This window comes from Penicillium citrinum, assembly GCF_028827155.1.
Source record: "Penicillium citrinum strain IBT 23319 chromosome Unknown utg000006l:1.0-3011923.0:1.0-3012962.0, whole genome shotgun sequence".
Taxonomy (NCBI): domain Eukaryota; kingdom Fungi; phylum Ascomycota; class Eurotiomycetes; order Eurotiales; family Aspergillaceae; genus Penicillium; species Penicillium citrinum.
In genome coordinates, this window is record NW_026622691.1 from 2,834,925 (window position 1) to 2,854,781 (window position 19,857).

The 19,857-nt window shown below is 47.7% G+C and overlaps 7 protein-coding genes across 7 annotated transcripts; 2 read left to right on the forward strand and 5 right to left on the reverse strand.

Annotated features, from left to right (window-relative positions):
• Window positions 1-263: 263 nt before the first annotated feature.
• On the reverse strand, window positions 264-3,510 carry N7469_007595 (putative C2H2 finger domain protein; the record flags this gene model as incomplete). The annotated part of the gene is made up of 3 exons (XM_056646513.1): window positions 264-538; window positions 662-1,276; window positions 1,320-3,510. 3 exons carry the CDS (start codon window positions 3,508-3,510, stop codon window positions 264-266), a joined length of 3,081 nt encoding a protein of 1,026 aa, XP_056499954.1.
• A 1,284-nt stretch (window positions 3,511-4,794) lies between these two features.
• Window positions 4,795-5,571, reverse strand: N7469_007596 (synaptobrevin family protein; the record flags this gene model as incomplete). Its single annotated transcript, XM_056646514.1, has 1 exon — window positions 4,795-5,571. The coding sequence occupies one exon, from the start codon at window positions 5,569-5,571 to the stop codon at window positions 4,795-4,797; it is 777 nt and encodes a 258-aa protein (XP_056499955.1).
• A 588-nt stretch (window positions 5,572-6,159) lies between these two features.
• N7469_007597 (uncharacterized protein) lies at window positions 6,160-8,958 on the reverse strand (the record flags this gene model as incomplete). The annotated part of the gene is made up of 1 exon (XM_056646515.1): window positions 6,160-8,958. One exon carries the CDS (start codon window positions 8,956-8,958, stop codon window positions 6,160-6,162), a length of 2,799 nt encoding a protein of 932 aa, XP_056499956.1.
• Window positions 8,959-9,696: 738 nt separating this feature from the next.
• On the forward strand, window positions 9,697-10,031 carry N7469_007598 (uncharacterized protein; the record flags this gene model as incomplete). The annotated part of the gene is made up of 2 exons (XM_056646516.1): window positions 9,697-9,746; window positions 9,821-10,031. 2 exons carry the CDS (start codon window positions 9,697-9,699, stop codon window positions 10,029-10,031), a joined length of 261 nt encoding a protein of 86 aa, XP_056499957.1.
• A 287-nt stretch (window positions 10,032-10,318) lies between these two features.
• Window positions 10,319-13,753, reverse strand: N7469_007599 (ion transporter; the record flags this gene model as incomplete). Its single annotated transcript, XM_056646517.1, has 2 exons — window positions 10,319-13,347; window positions 13,444-13,753. 2 exons carry the CDS (start codon window positions 13,751-13,753, stop codon window positions 10,319-10,321), a joined length of 3,339 nt encoding a protein of 1,112 aa, XP_056499958.1.
• Window positions 13,754-14,771: 1,018 nt separating this feature from the next.
• Window positions 14,772-15,968, reverse strand: N7469_007600 (alpha/beta hydrolase family protein; the record flags this gene model as incomplete). The annotated part of the gene is made up of 1 exon (XM_056646518.1): window positions 14,772-15,968. One exon carries the CDS (start codon window positions 15,966-15,968, stop codon window positions 14,772-14,774), a length of 1,197 nt encoding a protein of 398 aa, XP_056499959.1.
• A 759-nt stretch (window positions 15,969-16,727) lies between these two features.
• N7469_007601 (Ytp1 family protein) lies at window positions 16,728-18,561 on the forward strand (the record flags this gene model as incomplete). The annotated part of the gene is made up of 3 exons (XM_056646519.1): window positions 16,728-17,004; window positions 17,055-18,337; window positions 18,391-18,561. 3 exons carry the CDS (start codon window positions 16,728-16,730, stop codon window positions 18,559-18,561), a joined length of 1,731 nt encoding a protein of 576 aa, XP_056499960.1.
• Between the last annotated feature and the right edge of the window lie 1,296 nt (window positions 18,562-19,857).

Sequence of the window (19,857 nt, forward strand, 5' to 3'; positions counted from 1 at the left end):
AAGAGTCTAGTGTAGGAGTATCAGGCCTGGTCATGGGCGAGATAATCGCCTAGCCTTGGAATTCATTTCAATATAATTGAACCTCAAGGGGATACTGGTCCATGCAAGTACATATTTCTTTGGCACAATCACAGGCATTGGACACAATGATGGTAAAAAGACGGTAACGGAATGGGTATTTCGACGAAAAAAAAAAAAATAGAAAAAGAAAAAGAAAAAAGAAAAAAAAGAGCACAACAGCAAAAGAACACGTCATTGTATCATTAAGTCACAACCATCTCTTCCTGGTTGACCGTATCCTGGCACATCACAGGCGAGATTCTCTGGCAGCTTGCTTCTGAAGTGACGCCAGTTTCTTCGAGCCATTGGATTCCTCCATCAATCAAGGCACGAGCACTGCGCTCCACATGTCCCAGGGCTTGGTCACCATGTGTACGGCTGAAGGCGATCACCATGGAGCTGTCGGCGGGCAGTGTCATGGTATTAGGGCGGGTGTTTTGCGGGTAGGAAACATTGAAGCTCGTAGGGTTCTCATCCGCTAAAAGACACTAAAGATTAGAGTTTGATGTCTCCGGAAGGGCAATGGGCAATATAAATTGCAAATCTCAGAGCCGTGAAGGCGGCAGCAGAACTTCGAATGTAGGTATGTCCTTTTTCTCACCAGTGATCGGGACCTTTGGCCCATCTCCGAATTCCCACGCGACAGGTCCGAGATGAGCCTGTTGCGCGTGCTCCCACATGACTACGGCAGCCTTGGGGTCCTCGTCCTTACATCCTTTCCATTTACAGACCACGCTGAATGGAATATGTTTTTGGCACACATGGCTTTCGAGAGCTTTTAAGTTGTGCAATTCGGACTGACAATCCTCCCAGTGACAACGGAACACAGGGTATTGAACGGCAGGGGCAGGAGGTTGTATCGTAGGCTGGGCATTCTTCTTGGGCCGACCTCTCTTTTTGGGAGGTGCCATCTTGACGGGCGAAGGTGGGACAACCACCTGCGGTTGAGAAAATGCCTTGGGAGACTGTGATTGTGGTGTGTTTTTCGCTCGCTTCGATTTCGGTTTCGAGGGTTCCGGCTTGGCCAGCGTTGATTTGGATTTGGAGGTGGTCGCAGGTGGGAGTGAGAGATGAGATGGGGAAGAATGAATGGACGCGTGGGGAGCTTCCTGGTGGGGCGGTGACAAGCCAAGGGGCAATTTGGGAGGACTCGGACTTAAAGCAAGGTTTGGGCGTGAATGATAGGTAGGCGGTGGAAAAGGTAATTGCGACTCGCCTAATGAATTGTGCTTATTCACAGTAGGAGAGCGCAAATCTACCAATGGCGTAGTTGCTGGAATAGAAACTGAACTTGCGGTTGGAGGACCAATTGGCACTGGTGCTGACACTGGCACTGGCACTGGCGCGGGCGCGGGCGCGGGGGGGCACCTGAGCCCCAATGATTGGTGGTGCCGGGGCGGTGATTGGGTCCCTCTTCGGGCGTTTGACCGGTGACAGTCTGGCCTGAGCTTCTTCTACAAGATCCCAGCGGAAAGTTGTCAAATCTTTCGACCCATCAACACTCGGGAATTTCCAACGGAGGAGATCCAGATGATAGTTCAGCGGGGGTTCCGTAGGATGCTTCCCACAGTTGATCAACACATCCCGTGCAATCGTCGCCGGATCATATTCGTCTCTCTTGAGCGCGTCCGTGTGCTCCAGCTGCTGAATCATGTCTGACCGTAGCGAAAGGTGCGATTGTGATGACGAGTTTCGTATGAATTCCTCGGCCTTGAAGTCTCGTGCTCCAGACGCAGGTTGCTTTGAGACTTGCTGTTTCGTCCCATCATTCAGTCGACGCGCTTTAGATGGGGCCTGCTCGGATAGAGGGCTATCAATCCGCTGTTGGGATGGCCCGTCTTGGGCAGGCTTCCAGGATTGAGTGGCAGGAGAGAATATTTGAGGATTGGGTGTTGAGACAGCTGTTGGAATGGAAGCAGAGGATGGGGTCTGAGACAATGGCGGCTGACTCGGCTTGGTAACATGCGATGAAGCTAACGGTACAGCCCTCGGAGCTTGTAGACGATCCAGCGGATTGGCTTGCAATGTATGAGGAGGCTGAGTAGTGAATGCAGCAGCATTGGTAGGCTTCGGAGTAGATTTAGGCTTCGAAGATTCGGAGTCTACCAATACAACAGATGGATAAGACGAAGCATAATTGGCCATTGGAGAATTTGGAGCTGGCGTTTGCGTTTGCATATTTGTAGGTGGAATGGGAGGCGGCGGCGACTTGGTTCTAGAGGAGCTCCCCATCTGGGCGTTCTGTTGAGGGAAAGGTGGTCCTTTCATTGAAGTCATCGCAGGGATTGGAAGAGTACCCATAGCAGGCGCAGGACGTGTTTCGAGCCTCTGGGATGCGGATGGTGAAGGCCCATTCCGAGAAACCAGTTCATGAATACCAGGTTTGGCAGAAGAGACTGGCTCGGGAGTGAATTTAGAAGCAGAACTCCGGCTTTGGCCCAATGAAGAGACATCCTGCGCCGTTTCACTCGGTGTCTGGTCAGGAATCAAGATTTGTCGATCAGCTGGACGTATACTCGCCATTTCAGCTGAGACGCTTGCTTGAATCTGAGGACTTGGTTGAGCAGGTTCCAACGATTGCACAAATGCTGCTGGGGAAGGATTGCCCGTTGGAATATCCGGGGACATGTCCTTCTGAGGACGGGATAGACGTTGCCATATTCTTTGCTGAAGATTTTTAGCTGGAGGGTTAGCGGAATTTGTCCTGATATCCTGGTTGACTGGAGAGCGACTTGGTTGACGGTCACGCATTATCGGAGAGCTATTAACGATGTGTTGCTGCGACTGCGACTGCGATTGCGGACTCCCCCAGTAGTGCTGTCTTTGCATCTCTTCTTGGTACCTTGGTTGATTATTCAGTTGATGTGCACCTTCTCTCGGCTGCATCTGCTCAGGCTGCTGAGGCCGTTGCTGTTCTCCTTGTTGGTGCCGTTGACTCTGCGTCGGTCTTAAACCTGGCTCTGCAACGGAACTGTGAAAAAACAGGCCGTTTTGCTGTAGGTATCGTAAGTCATCTCGCTGACGCTCGCCGAATTGCTGTTTCTCCTGCTCAAGCTTTTGGAGTCTTTGGTACCAGTCTACCTCGCCCTTGTCGTCGCGGCTTTCTTGTTGCTCTCGCTCTAGCCTTTGGTGCTGTGTCGCCTCGTGTAGCGGTTGTGGTCGAAATTGCGGTTGGTGCATTTGCTGTTGTTGATACTGCACTGGACTTTGTCGCGCCGGTTGTTGGTATTGGTAATGCTCCTGATGCTGAAAAGTGTGCCGCGGCGAACCTCCGAAAGAATCAGCTGGTGCAAACGCTGGCTGATTCCATGCTACGCCTCCTCTTTGTGTGTTACTCCCAGGATGTGCATTCGCATTTGCATTCACACTCGCATATGTATCCTGTTGACGCGGTGCAGCACGCATGTTCTGTTGGGCTCGAAGTTTACCCGCATAGGCGGACCGGGCCATCTGTGCTGCTTCATGAAAAATTGGGTGCGGCGAATATGGCAGAGGAAGCTCTAGCTGGCTCTGCTGTCGATATATCGCTTTGCAAGAGTGGGCCTGATCGACCGGTTGGGATTCGTCCTGCCATTCTCCCAAACCTCGATACTGGTTGTTCCAATTGCCATTGTTGGCCATATCGGAAATTCCAGTACTATCGACTGTAGCCTTTCATTGCAAGGAGCGAGGTCAACAGCAAAAGATATCAACCTCAAGACAGTAGAACGCTGGGTGAGAAAAGCAAAGATGTCTCGGCGTCCACGCGCGATGCGGCAGAAACAATTGGGCGGTGAGGCGGCAATATAAAATCCTGCGGAGATTCGACTTCTTCCGGTTTGATTTTGACTATTTGATGCATTCGCAAAAATCAGTCGCAAGTTGAGATAGCACACCGCTGTCATTGATTACTTGATTGGACCAAATAGCGAAATGTCTCTGATAACCACTGGATTTAGCAGTTGAACAGCCTGTCGTAATGCAAGACGGCCGAAGATTTTGCTTCCCAATGGTCCAGCATGCTATCATGTCCGGACAATTCAGTCAAGCGAGCCCAGCAGATTGATGTGTTCATTTCAAACCTCATCAACTACCGGATTTCCGGTCACACGAACATTACTACCGTAGTACTCTCGCCTAAATATCTCCTCGTCAATCCCGTCTCGGCGGATCCTCCATGGTTGGAGAGGTAAACGATTGGCGTATAACGAATTCAATGCCACTCGATCAAAGATCGTATGGCACTGTCTCGCTTGCAGACCGACCCTTGATGCCTTGGCTCTGATGGCGTCGGTTTGATAGTGAGGTACACTCGGGTTCCATCTTATCCAGTAGTTAGTTTCAACTAACGACTACGCTAGTGCTTAGATAGCATAACAATAATTTGATCATTTCAATGCATCTGCGGTTTTCAAGAAAGCTTAGTGCGCATGACCGTCAATAGAGGAAAAAGAGAGTGCCTTTACAAGAGTCAGCCATGGGCGAAGGGAACCCTTGCAGCCCCATACTGGATTGATATGCGAAGATTAGATTAATGTACACAACAGATCTTCCCAAATACAAATTTGGAGATCAAGAAACAGACCCGAAAAAACTATAGTATCATACCTCATCAAGCTAGGATGTCAATTGCAAAAAAGAATTCCCCAAAAAAAAAGGAAAGGAAAAAGGGGAAAAGGGTAGGACACGCTTGCGAAAACCCAGACTAGGTAGAATCTTGTCGACTCGGTCGACCATATTAACCCGATAAGATCATCATGAACGGTGACCAACACACTTAGACCAGGCAGGCAGTCCACATCCCATGCCAATAAACAGGTATAGAAGGAAGATGACCACGACACCCAGGAGAACCATCAATTTAATATTCTTCCACCACATCCGTCGCCGCAAGCCACGGCTACGCATCCGGAAATCATGTGCGCTCCCACCAAGGCGGTCCGTCTTGTCGACTAATAAATCAATCCGCTCTCCACGCTCAAGAACTCGCTCAATATTCTCGGTCATGATATCGCGCACGCTATCGATCTCACGCTTCGCAGAGGCAAGTGAGTCACTCGGGGGAGCAGTGTTGTATGTTTGGAGTAAAGAGCGTAATTCTGTGTTGAAAGCTGCACAGCCGTATGCTGGTAGCGAGCCGAAATCCGTACTAGACGGGTTATATGTTGTCAGGAACTTGCGCTTCATTTCCAAAAGGTAAGCGAATGGAATGCGGCGACCCTGCTCGGCGGATGCAACGACTATGAAGCTGAGAGGTGCGTAGGAGCTAATTTCCGAGCGGCCGCTTTGATCTTCGGCCGTGCCTCCTGACGGGGAGTCGGCGATATAATGAACGAATAGGCGTTCATGAGTGTATGTGAGCTTCTGAGGCTTGTCATGGGTGATCTTTGGGAGGATTATGGAGGCGAGGGATGAAGCAGCGGTGGAAGATGTCCCTGGAGAAGAATGTTCGGCTAGGATAGTGGTACGATTGGCGATGCATGAGCTATTCGTTGATGCTTCGTTAGATGGGCACTCGGGCGTTGGTTGCATCTTTGGGTTGCTGGTTTTGACTTACTAGAGGAGGAAGCTCGGGGGTTTTGAGGAGGAAGCCATTTTGACCTTGCCACTCTCACTGATTCTAGATTGAAGGAAATGATTTCATAGAAGATGGACCTGTGAGCGAAAGATTATTGACGGAGAGTGTCAGTTGTGAAGTTGCGGTTGCGCAGCTGGGGGTGGGTCCGATTAGTCACTTCATCAGGTGCCTCTCAGCAGTTCATTTTATACTTCAGACTACAACATGATAATTATATCATGTAGAACAAGGAATTAGATGCATAGGCTTGTCTTAACTATTTTATAATTATGCATCATCTGAACAGTGAGTTGCGTTACCGGTCAGATCGGCAAAATATTTCACGATTTAATAGTACTCATAGTGATTAGCTTGTTCGGTCGTAGTTAGAGTATGATAGGTATCATGGATTGTCACATCTTGAAAATCTGCTTATTATTTGGAGATTTTTCAGGACAATATAATTTTACCAAACAGCGAGAGCCGAGAGTTGTTCATAGTTTCCAATTTCCCGTCAGTGAGCACCCAGACAATGATCATAATGAAACACGGAAACAAACCAACTAAGCCGACTCGTGGACTAATTCAAATCCACCTAAATTTGTATCAACCAGAACTCCACCATCTTTATCATGCTCGTTATCGTCGTTAAAATCATGAGATTCCTCCAGGTCAATATCGTTACTAAAGTCAGATTGATAACCCATCACGGTACTATTGCCATCGCTGTCTGCCCCGTCCATGTTAAAATCTATTTCTTCATCGGTGGTCATCATTGTCAGTTCGCTCTCAGGATACTCCATGAGAGAATCCTCCTCCCTGGCCATAATGTCGATATTTTCCATTCCATTTTCTGAGTCGGCTGAATCCACAGACTGGAGATACGAACGATGGGAATACGTAGCGTGGTGAGATGCACCCTGCACAGTACTCTGAGCTTCCGACGGACCGATCTCACTGAATGAATCCTCTGTTAGGGCAGCACTACCAGTGGTAACTGCCGGCCCAGGAGCCGAGAATCCACCAGTTTCCATGATGGGGATATCGTGATCCGTGAAAACGCCACCGCTTCCATCGTCGTTTCCTCCAGCCCACAATGGTAAAAACTTTAACTGATTTCCCGATAGGCAGATGAGAGTGTCGATCGACTCGAATTGAATAGAGAGCCTTTCGGGTGGAAATATCAGTTGGCGGGCAGATTGACGAATGTAGGTGTTGGCCCAGACAAGAAAATCAGTGAGATCAAACTGGCTCGGATCATCCGAGGCGGTGTTATCAGTTATGAAAGTAGCCGACTGAGGTTGGATTAATTTGGAATCAGTGGCGGGACTCCAACGATTTGCTTCGTTGTCAGCCTCTGTATCCATCGGACCTGACTCGTCTAATGAGGGAGGGCCAAATGGAAAGGCTAGATCATCTTTGGGACATGAAAGGGCAGTTTGCATGGAGTTCGAGTCGGATCCACTGCCATCTGGATATTCAACAGGCGGGCGTGGGCATAAAGCCATTACATCGGGCTGCACAATTGACCCTCTCGTGGATGCTGAGGTCGAGAAGGAAGAAGTGCCGTGGCTCTCTTGTATCGCAGATTTCTGGCGTAAATTGATTGTCAAGGAAAGCTGACCATTTCGTGTGTCGGAAAGCTTCTTTCTGTTTATGCGAAACTTTTGGTTTAGAGCCTTGGCTTCCATGTCGAGACTTTGTCTTGAATGGAAGAAAATCCGAGCACGCTCATGGCTTTTGAAAGGAAGCAGTCCTAAGCCAATCTCTGAGATGGTCTGATGAGGAAACATCCGTGAACCGAAGCCGAAATCCGAGTCGCCAATGAGATTCATCCTCAAAAGGTCGGACCAAAAGCTTTGGCCGATGAGGCGATGGAGTACGTCTCCGGGACCCAATTTGATAGGCGAATCGCACATCCTAGTTGCGGGAACTGCGTCGCAAGATCGAATTGGGTCTCTTGACCACTGCAGGAAGCAATAGATTCGATACCTCACGAACTCTTTCAATTGGCCGATAAATCTATCTACTTTGCGCTGATCCTCAATATATTCCAAGTCCTGTTTCTGCTGGAGTAGCTTTTTGAATTCTGAGCTTTGTCGAAACCAGCTCATGTCATCGCCTGCGAGAAGCAAGAAGAAATTGATAATATCATCAGCAAAGCTCTTGCTTGCATACTCTATGCGTTGTACTTCAACGTCCTCGAGGAAATCAGTGATCCGGCTGCGATCGATTTTCTCCTTATAGTTGCTTCTCAAGGGAGTGATGTTGGCGGAACGAATCAGATGCAACAAGGCTTCATCCCCGACTATTCCAAGGAATGCATGACGGCAAAGCTCGGAGGACTTAATCCCACAGGCCACACGGTATGCGATCTCCGGATGAATCTCAATAAATTTGGTGTTACCCGACTCAAAAAACCAGGAGAGAACGTATCCACTGATGGCTGGTGTGGTTGCCACATCGAAGACTTTGGCTACCGCAAAAAAGGTCCATAGTTTGCATGGCGTATCCAAGGTAATAGAAAGACCTTCCAGAGCATGCAAAACGTGCTCAATGCCTTCGCGATGACGTTCAGGAGAGTACTCCACCGGTAGAGTGGCTGGCTTTGACTCCAGCCTCACATCTGCAAATGCACTCTCCCCAACCCCTTCATCTGTCAGACTACTAACTCCGTCCTCTGGCGAAGCTTCAATATCTTGTTCAAGAGGGCCTTTCCATGCTGACCATGATGGACCTATGGCTTGCCATGTCTCATCTGTAAGCGGCTCACAAATGTCATCGCCTCCAACGCATGATGAAGGCAACTTCCACACAGAACTTAACGACGCCCATGTCCGAATTCCGGGAGGACAAGACAACTCTGTCAGGAGAATGATAGCATCATCGTCTAATATTGCGGGTGTTAAATCTAGGAGGTATTTGATGCCGTCTGGAAGCTCGTAACGGAGGCCTCGCTGTTTAGCAACTCGAGCTTGCACTCGAGGTTTAAAAAGGTCTGCCAAATATTTCGAGCCAGTGTTTAAAATTTTCTCGGAGTGAATACGATGTACCGCGGTTGAGTATCTATTGATTGGGCTAGAGTTGTCATTTGGAGGCGGATCGATAAAGACAAGTGTATCGCCGTCATCGAAAAGGAGCAGTGGTACGACTGATTTTCTTTTAATGGTTTCATTTCGATCGATCGAAGAAAGAGATTCCTTTTGAGTGACCGGAGGCATATCTTCTGACACCGGTAGGGCTGTCCCAGAAGAAGTTCCGGGGCTTGAAGAGCTGACTGGATATCGTTCATGCCAAGGTGAGAATGCGACTGGGACTTCAGGCGACGAGGGCCTAGCTGGGGGTGGATGAGGCGTAGCCATAAGGAGTAAGTGGATGAATCTCTGTTCTCCAGTTGATAATAATTTGAGGGCATCAAAGTTGAAAAGTAAAGCTAAAAGAAAATAAAGAAGGGAAACACTGAAGAAGAAGACGAAGAAAAGAAGAAGAGTGCAAAGTGGAGAGAGAAACGTGATCTGCCCGAGTTGAGCCTCAACGGGGAAGTTGGTTGCCTTTCAGGCTGACTCACACACTCGTTTACTTTCTAACAACTGCATTTGATTGCTATATTGAAGATTATATCGGAGTATATATATATATACATATCAGCTTGTTGTTGATTGAATGTCTTCTCAATTTTAGTTCATTTCTAGCAACGATTTACACTCACCCAAAAGCCACTACAATGAACAACCTCGTGTTAACAACTCCACTGCGGGGACTGAGGCACAATCAGCTCCACACTTGACAGATCTAATACACTGTAGTGTCAACTGGAGAACACACACTTCTATCCCATTTGAGTTTGTAAAACTATGTACTTCACAGCGGCTAATTATGGATCCGGTCCCCAAAATTGAGTGTACCATGGTTATTTAGCTTGATCGATTCTTGGATTTACTACCCCTCGTGGTGTGCTCATCGACATGTCATGACAAATAAATAGCTATATTCTAGCTAAGAAATTCCCATTCAACCATGCTCCTCCTTTGTTCACACTAACCCAGGCATTTTCGTCGGGATATACACGACTGACTTTCTCAATCATCATCCCCTTCAAAATGGCCGTACTCGCTGGAAGCTCGATGTCCGGTGGGCGTAAGCCTATGAGGTCCGTCATCATCCACCATCAGCCCCGAAGAATACATCGCCACCTCATGCTAACATAGTCACGTCTTGCGACAGGACCAGCTCTATCGCTTTCATGAGCATCGCTGGTGTAATCGGAGGAACTTGGGTCTTGTTTCGACTTATGGCACCGAAGAGAGGTACTGTTTTAACAACTGAGGAAGTCGACGAATATCAGGGCTCAACTTCCCCCCAAACTGACGTGGGCAATAAGACTGCTCGACCTCCACGTAAGGCATATACTGTGCCACGAGGTGGCTCTATTTAAATCTTTATGGAAATTAAAAGAGGCAGAAAAGGTCCTTGTCCTTGTTAAAAAGCTTTTGGAAACAAATCATGCAAATGCGTTCGTGTGCGGTCAACCCTAATGGTATATGCATAAAATACAAAATCAAACGTGGTTGAGAAACAAAATCTGGAAAACACGTAAATCAAGAGGCCATTCCCTTTCTTAGTTATCTGTACAGGGTATTTGCGAATATACACAAAGGAGGATGCAAGAATGACGAAAAGAAATCAAAAACAAAATATCAACAGTGAGACAGGAAATCTCCGTCATGCCGATCGTGGTGCATCATTATCGTCTTCGTTTCCTTTCGCCTCGTATGAGAGATGTCCATCACGGCCGATTCGGCTCTCCTCTGAGCCTGGTCGACGTTTCTTGCCGTCTTTTTCTCTCTTCTCCACACGTCTCTTCTTCTCACGAAGACGGTACTCATCGGCTCGAGTACGGCTTCGGCTCGGGCTTGGGCTGGATCCAGATCGTCGAAGGTCCTTCACTTCTTTGATCACTTCCCGGAATCCTTCTTCGATATTGTTCATTCGAGCTAGAACCAGTTTGCTGAGCATGTCTTGTGTTTGACTGGGAGCATCTCGTCGAAGACCCCCGGTCGCAAATGCCATTTGAGTATTGAAACTAGATGGTACGGCACCAGCAAAAGCATTGATCACGGCTTTGTTGTCTCCTAAGTCAGATCCAAGTCCGAATAATGATCGCTGGGGGCGAGCCGAGCCAGCACGATCCGAGAGATAGAGACCTTCGAGTTCTGGTACAGATCGTTGGTTTATCCCAAGAGAGGCGTTTCGTGCAAATCCCGATTGAGCAGGATGTCTCTTGATAGTTCCCTGATCTACAGATGTCGATACGAGAGGCAGTCGACTCGGTTCGTCATCCGAAGAGTCTTGATTAGGTCGGGGAGGGGTGGAACGGCCTTCAGTACCTTCATTGGGTGATCCAATCGGGTTGTAAAGCATAGTGACCCCAGAGATGTTGCGAGTATGTTTAGGGCGGCGTGTTGGGCTGCCCCGACGTGACAGTAGCCTCGCAGTGGATGGCCGGGAACTGTAGAACTTTGGCGTTGTCTTCTCGCTGCTTTCCACATTCTCGTCGACATCACTGTTATTCTCTTTATCAGACTCGCCATCGTTGCTAGTGAGCTCGTCGTCTCCCTCCATGTCTGTGTGCTGAGAGAGCTGCCTGGTTCGGGTCGGAGACACAGAATCACCCTTTCGATTAAAGGCAGGACTAGCGACATGACTTCGTTCCTCCGGATTCGATGCGACTGATCGAGTAGTTTCGGTGAAATTGCGCCCATGTGCAGCCATCACTTTGCGGAATGGGAAGCGCGGTTGACGAGCACCTAAAGCAGGCATTTCGAGGTGGTCAGCAGCGGAATCCTGCTCATCGGGCGTATGAACTGGGCCAGATCCGATCTCCTGCATCCAGTCCTTGATCACATTGTTGGTCTGTTGTTTACGTCTTGGCCCGCGCATTTGATCATCGCTGAAAGGCCGCCGGAAAACCTCTTCCAGTGCTTGATCTTTCTGATAGGTGGCAACGGATGGCTCTCGTACTAGGCGCGGTACTTTGTTGCTGAAAGCGCGGAATCGATTTGGTCGCCAAGTTGACGTGGGATCTGATGCTTTTGTCTGTGGGTTCGCATCGACAAGGTCTGTCAAATCTACCACTTTGGCGCTCAAGATGGTTTTCTCGTAAAGGCAGATTGTGAACAAAATCGGCAGATGGGTGATTTTGATGATGGTTCGGTTCAGTCGGATGAATTCACGAAATGGCATCACATATCGAAACGGCGTGACTAGCCAAGCAATGATATTTGTCGGGGCAACATAGGAGAAAAGAGCATCAGACTTCACCATAGATATGGCGTTGACGGCAAACAAGAATTGATGCTCTTGGTTGGCGTTCTGTACAATCCTCATGAAGGAGTTTGTGAGCACAGTGATCAAGATGGTGACGACAACAAAATGACAAATGAAGAGGAAGACTGTTAGAATCGTTCTTCCAAGAAGATTGTAATCCTCCCACATTGACCATGCTGTAGGCGTAAATCCCATCAACATTTGAAACAGGCCATAAGCCACCACATTTGGAGAATTATCGCTACCAAATGATAAAAATGCGACAAAGAAGCCGCTGCATGCGATGACAATCAACACGAAGACCGCGATTAGATCGGATGCCATGATACGAAACGCAATCAGCAGTTGCGAGAAGTATCGGTAATGATCAAGAATTGAAAAGAGGCGAGGGAACAGAAGAACCGCATTGGCAGCCAACACATCATAAGCTTGGTTGGCAACCTGTTGATTGCGCGGGTAAGTCAAGAAAGCACCGTATATCCGTAAACAATAGTAGCAGAAGAGCAACAAAAGGATTCCCAAATCAAAGATGTTCCAGAAACTCATGAGGTACAGACTGAACCCTTGCTCGTTGAATCCAACCACTTCGTCCAGCATGAACCCTGTACTCCAAAACCAGAACACGACTTCGAGGGAAGTGATAGGTCGACTTCTTTCTTGTAGTACTGCCAAGAACAGCCCCAATAATACGGCGAAAGAGAGAGTGGAGAGAAACTGCCGATAACGTGGGACTCGAAGTCGTGACAACTTGAAGAGTGAAGCCTCACGGGGGTTGTATAATGTTACTGAACGACGCATGCTTCCATTCCCGGGTGCTGCAAAAGAGTCCCCATTATGGTCTCCAGATGTCCCGTAGTTCGGGCCACTAGCTGTATTCCCACGACGATGTAGATTATCAGCGGCAGAATGAAAGACAATAGTTCCCGCCCAGATGGCCTCGAGCTGTTGAACAACCACGGGGTGGGCTAGAAACCGCTTCGCTTGGGCACGTATAGCGACCTCAAGACACGAAATCCGCGCTGTTCCAGCAACACGCTTCCTTTGTGGGCCGGCTGCCCATGCATCTGATGGGTCTTGGCCTTGGAGTGGGTAGAACTCATAAGATAAAGCGTCGATCAGCTCTCTCGTCGAATATTCGCGAAGTAACTTAATAGCCAGCAGTTCACTGACCATGGCCCGGGTTTGACTAGCACCACTATTTCCGGGATTGATCTGGATCTCTTTTTCGAATTGGAGACAATTGGCCATGAGGGCATAGAGAGTGGCTCGCGAGAAGTGGGTGGACATGATCTTCTGCTGGATGGGCTTGATCAGGAACTGTGAAACCTGGGGCGATCGTAGTTGGTCCCATGTCAATGTGGTCTCGCAACGGGATGCGATCAATGGACGAATGGCATGTGTGATATCGTATACTGGAAGAGAGTCTATAACATAATAATGGAGTTAGATTCACTGATCGTCCTAGGTATAGCTATATTGGGGACCGAGGTAGAGCCAAGGGGGCGGGGGAAGGGACATACCTAGATGCGAGGCAGAGAAGATTGGGAGAAGTGGTGTAGACTCCAAGTGCTGCTCATCCTCTTCCTCATCATCTTCATGCACCCATACTCCATCCTCGTCTTCATCGATATCTTCTTCGTCGACATCCTGTAGTTCGGGAGCGCCATAACCACCAGAGTTGCTGAATCCTCGAACGCGTCTACCACCGCGGTTTGCTGCAGCTCGAAACCATGGAGAGTTATTGTGATCGCTCGGAGTAAATGGCGAAGAGAATTGCGCCTCGTCTACCTGTGGGCGGCTTGGTTTGGGACGAAGCAAAGAAGCCAGCATGGTGGGAGGGAAATTCAGACGCGCCGCATGATAAGAGATTTTGACTGAGACAACGAGGGGGAAGTCTTTTAGATAGGGGCCCAGGTCGTTTGTGGAGGGGTCGAAGGGATGGAAAAATGCGACGATCCGGGGAAGATGCGCCAGAGTTTTGAGGGAAGTCAAAAAATCAAAAAAATCAAAAAAAAACTTGAAGTATCGAGAACTCTCTCAAAGGGAAGAAGTCGGGGCGCGCGAATTGATTCGCGAGTGAAAGTTGAGCTATCGCGGATCTGGAGGAGATCGGAGGCTCCACACGTCATTGCGCAGCACAGCTGATCATCTTATACTACTTTGTAGTTATATCGGAGGGGTTAATTGCATTCTTGGGTTCTTCAGAGTATTTAAATTTGAACTGGCTGATATTACTGCAGGTTTCACAAGAACCGTTAGAAGGGATGTATACAGTACTATATTGATGTATACTAAGTCACTAAAGATTTTAAGACGTACTTTGAGTGCATGTTTTCACATCTCCCGATTGGGTCATCCAAGAGTATACAAAGTACTCCACTACAATACATATACATCCAATCCGATTAATTCTCCGAGTTGTACGAGGTACTACAGACACTCTATAGGTCAGTTTATACGTAAAAGAGCATAGTTCGAATTTAAAATATCACAGATTCTTTTAATGTGAATTCATTTTGAGGCTATCATGGTTGTTAATGCAGATGTTCTTCTACAGGCACTGGAAGCAGGTTCTATCCTTATCTTATATACCTATGTAAGATAATAGCTTTAAATCTGCAAAGAGCCATAGCGGACTGTCAAACTGATTATATTCAAGTACTTCAATATTATAATAAAGCGGGGAGAAGCAGTGTTACCAGAGCAAACAATCACACATCAAACAACCAACACTAGCTTTTGAAAGCTTCATTTCTTAACGTAGTGACAGGATAAGAAACAAACACCCAATCATAACTATCTATATCGGTCCTTCTGCTAACTTTTACCATATAATGCCAGCACTCACTCATTTACTGTTTCCCAAAGTCTTGTTCAGCCACGCATGGATCGTCCTCGAGAGTTCTTGTCCAGCACCAGTCTGACAATGAAAGCCAGCCACCCCCTTGAATGTATGCAGAGTGGCCAGGTCACCCAACGCATCTGCAACCTGTTTTGGCTGTCCAACATAACTGCTCTCTAACTCGGCATCACCAACAAACACAGGGATCTTGATCTTATCGATAAACCCCTCCACATTATACTCCTTCACCTGAGTAAAGAAATTAGCTGGTGAGTGCGTATAGAATGACCACAGTCCCTGATCAATGCCCCAGGCGGCACCGGTGGATAGCTTGCCAGCTTCTCGAGCTGTGAGGAGAATGTCATCGAATTGCGTGTAATTACCAGCCTCGTAGATATCGATCATTTCAGTCGACAGCTCCCTCTTGTACGCAGCGTAGTTATCCCAGACCCCGTCAATCAACACTGCTGCCGATAGACGAGGCTCGAAAGCTGCGGCTCGGGCAGCTAAATAACCGCCAAAAGAGTTGCCAATGAGAACAAGACGGCTCTCATCTACGACTTGCTTTTTCTCTGAGAGCACATAGTCCACCACGGGAGTGACAACTTTTTCCCAATCCGGTCTAAAACCAAGGTTTTGGTTCCGACGTACAGTTGGTTGACCCGGGCCTTCATAGGTGATACAATTCCAACCACGGGCCAGGGCTGGCGCGACAAAGTTATGATACGAGTCCTCCTGTGCAGCATCAAAGCCGTTCCCAATAATCAAAGTTGGTAGCTTGTCATCATTGCTCTCCGAAGCAGAGTACCAAATAGCCTCAATTGTGAAGTTTTCCTTGGTAGCAGCTGGAATCTGGATGCGTTTACCAGGAATAGGCAAAGCAGCTATTCCCTTGTCGAATGCTGCAAGATGCTCCGCCCAGATACTGTTGATGAGAGGATTGCTCCAGTTACCGTGGAGGTAGTTGTCGGCCTTGCGGAAATACGATGCTGCAGAGAACCACGTTTCTCTGACATTGAGAGGGTCGTAGGCATTTTCTGGGTCCTCTGCTTGAGCTTTGGTGTCATTTGCAAGCTTATAGAAGACCTCACTGAAGGAGGTCATGTTCCCAGCTTCGATTGCTTTCGCTGCGCCAAGAATAGGGCCGACATCACCTCCTCCGGTAATAGACTCGCCGAGGGGAGTCAATAGGTCGAAGTTCATTGTTGAGTCATTACTTAGCAACAGTATGGAGCTGTTAGCGGTGCTATAAGCCGCGAACACTCCGGAAGAGTTTAGCAGAGCGGCCAAAAATGAGCCTATGTAGGCAGAGGAGTCGATTTTCATGACGCAAAATGAATAGGAAGAATAAATTAAATAGAGTGATTTGATCAAGCTTCGTAGCTTTTGAGTGGTTTGCTCATTGTGTGTGACTTATCCAGGTTGTGTTCCATCTGGGCTTTTATACTTAATCCTCGGCCCCGAGAATTAAGTATAACCCGCGAGGTCGCGGCCGTACACGGCGATCCATGGCCCGAAATCCTAGCGAAGGAATATTTTATGTCATTAGGCGTCCCCAGATCAGACCCGATTAAGCATCGGTGACTTAGAAGAATATTTTCTTCGATGTATTTCGTTGGTCGCAGAAGCTTGAATTAGGCTACTGCCATACTTCGGCCCGCATATCGCTCGCTCCAAGCAGCGAAATTTCGCTGCTTGGAGCGAAGTCACAGCGTATCCTAGCCACGCTTCGGCCTTAGACAATTTATAATATTGCTCGACGTCCGCTTTCTAGTTGATGAAGATAGTCGATGATCATTTTCTATTTTTGATCGGCTTTGAACGATATTTTAGGGGTTTAAGCAACCTGATTAAAAATTGTTGCCTCTGGTCTTTTGTGTCATTGAGACTGTGCTTCCATAGATGTTCTCCGAAATACGTTGATCTTTCGAACTTCAAGCGCACATTTTCAATGGTATCAAAATGGGTATGATGCAGCAGATCACTACTCAGGCTTTAATTACGCCAGCCTTGCTAGCGTTGCTTACGATTGCGCACGAAGACGTCTCGATGGATATGGACTCCGGAATGGGTACTGGAACGCATGCAGCCCCAACAACATCTCCCTCTGGATATTCAAAGCCGAAGACTATCCAATGCGATACTCCTATGAGCTACTTCGCCTGTGGTGGGCACTATGGTATTATCATCGGGCATATTTCTCTCATGATCCTAGGTTGGGTCCTAATTCTTCCTTCGTGTAAGCGAAATTTCCATCAACTGTTCGAGCTGTGTTTTAACCATTCATAGCTGTCATGCTTAGTATTGCACGCTCCCGGTTCGCGCCCTTATCACATCTTCTATTTTTGGTCGTCAATGCTCTAGGTTTAGTCCTCGGAGCCCTCTATAATACCCAAACACCTGATCTATATGAGAACAATGCTCATCACAAGATTGGCTGGATTGTGACATGGATCATCATCTGCAAGTTCATTCTTGTCTTAATTCTGTTTTATACGGGACACTTGGATTCAAAGCCAGTGTTTAATTCACTTGAATATACCTCTTTTATGCCGGTCGCCTCAGACGAAAACCGTCGGTCCTGCGAAAGCGGCCAGGGAGCTGGTATTGATGCTTCGCTCGACAGCCCAACATCACCCCCTTTTGAACCCCATGGTTTATTTGATGAAACCGATCATTCAGAGAAGTATGCAAGGTCTTTTGGGATGCGCGATTGGTTTCATAGCTCCGTTATGAACCGCTGTCTCTCGAGATATGTGCCACGAATCGTCTCGAGCCGTGCTTCATACATTTCAGACACTGCGAATAATATAATTGACAGAATTGTTCTTCCGCTTGGTTTTCTTACAATTGCATCAGGTGCAGTCACCTACGGCGGAATTTTCCGGGGTAAGGATGCTTTCAATGGCTTAGCGCATTTCATCAAAGGTGGGATCTTTTTCTGGTATGGAATCATCACTCTCGGCCGTTTTGTGGGAACTTGGGCGGACTTGGGTTGGGCCTGGAATTTGAAGCCCACAGCATCAGTCGTTGGATGGAAAGCCAGAGTTCCTTCAGCTGAGTTCGTGGAGTCATTTGTTATCTTTCTATATGGTCTTACGAATGTTTTCTTGGAACATCTATCAAACTGGGGTGGTGCATGGGCTCCGAGTGATTTGGAACATGTCTCTATTTCCATTATGTTTTTTGGCGGAGGTCTGATTGGCATGCTTTTCGAATCTCATCGCATTCGTCACGCTCTCAACAACACACTTCGCCAGACTACTCCTTATGATCCTTATAACGAAAAGTGGCAGCCTCCCAAGTCGCAGGGTGTATCCCTCAACCCAATGCCCGCTCTTATTATCCTCTTACTGGGCACAATGATGGAATCGCATCATCAAGACAGCATGACATCAACAATGGTGCACAAGCAATGGGGTAATATGCTTGTTGGCTTCGCGCTCGCTCGGGGAATGACTTATGTGCTTCTTTTCTTGCGCCCACCAGTATCTTACCTCCCTGCTCGTCCACCAACAGAGATTGTGTCTAGCTTCTGTCTCATCGCTGGTGGGCTTCTACTCATGCTGAGCGTAAGTTATATGGAATCAAGATGATGAATGCGACTAACAGTGTGATCAAATAGACGCGTAATGTGGTTGAAGCTATGGAATATTACCGACTGGATGCCATGTTCACTTTCACTATCGGTATGGGCTTCACAGCCTTCATTATGTGCTTGGTTATCCTAAATATCGTGCTCAAGGCTTGGGCAGTGAGAACTCCAGAAGCATTAGCGAGCAACGACCGCAGCTGAACAAAACCGCATCCTTTTGACATTTGAGATAATATGGCCACTTAGTACAACCTCCAAAATACACAATATCCCTCGCCTCGTAAGTATGTACACGTCAGTTTGATGGAGTAGCGCGTCGATTATTTCGATGTGAATTGCGCGAGTAGTATTATTCAGGGTCCATCTTTGATCCTGAGAGGTTCAATGTTGTTGGCCCCGACCTGATTCTATAGTATGCCCAGATATAAATAGGACGAGTAGTAGGTACACCTCTGCATATTGAGGAACTCTTTTTGTCTCTGAACGACTCTGTTTCGTTTCATACTACCGCTGGTTTGGATTGTTCTGGTTTCGTGGAATACGCAATTCAATCTATCTATTCTTGATCAATACTGACTGTTCTACATGGATATGCCGCGGCCTAATCATCATCAATCGGTGGGGTTCTTGGCTGGTGGCCGCCTAATCTCACCCGACATATTCAAGTTGGGGCTCGTCAAGAACCCACAATTCTAATCGCCAACACCATTTCGAGATGAATGTCGATCTATGTACTGTGTGGATTTTGTGAAGCCAAAAATAGATCTACCTCGTTGGCAATTTTCTGGAAAATTCAAATAGGCGATTATCGTCCCACTGCAACTTGAATAGCATCCCCTCATTGCACTCTGTTCAAGTGACTAATCAATCATCGTCCTTTTCTGGAATGCCAGCACGATTATCGAATCTTCAGGCAGGCAGCACCATTTGAATGCCCGGAACAAGTGATTGTCAACTATCTTACGATTAAAAATCGCCATTGCGGTATTTGTATCTATTGAGAGGACGGGGATTTCGCAGTTAGACACTATCAGAAAGAATGGAGAACATCCAATCAACAGTGGCTCGCTCACATCCAAGTTTGACTTCTAATATCAAACCACGCCGAGCTGGCGTGCCTTGTGTGCGATGTCGTCAGATGAAGGTGGGTTCGAGTTCCTAAATTCTAGCAGCACATTTGTTTACCGGAACTCTGAATCTTAACGCCGGCTCTCAGGTGAAATGTAATGCCAGCCAGAAGTTCCCGGCCCCTTGCTCGGGTTGCGAGAAGGCGAACGAGCGCTGCTCTGTTGATCCCTCATTCAAAAGAACTCCCAAAAGAAGGTAGAGCCAATCCAGCCATCTCCACCCCCTCCCCCCCCCCCAGTATTTTAGCTCTATTCTCATGCTGTCTATTTACTCGAATCGAATATAGCTCGAAGTCCAGCCGAGAACATGAGGATGAGAGGGTGTACACAGTGCCCCAATTCGTGTCATCAAGTAATGTGCTGGGAGGGC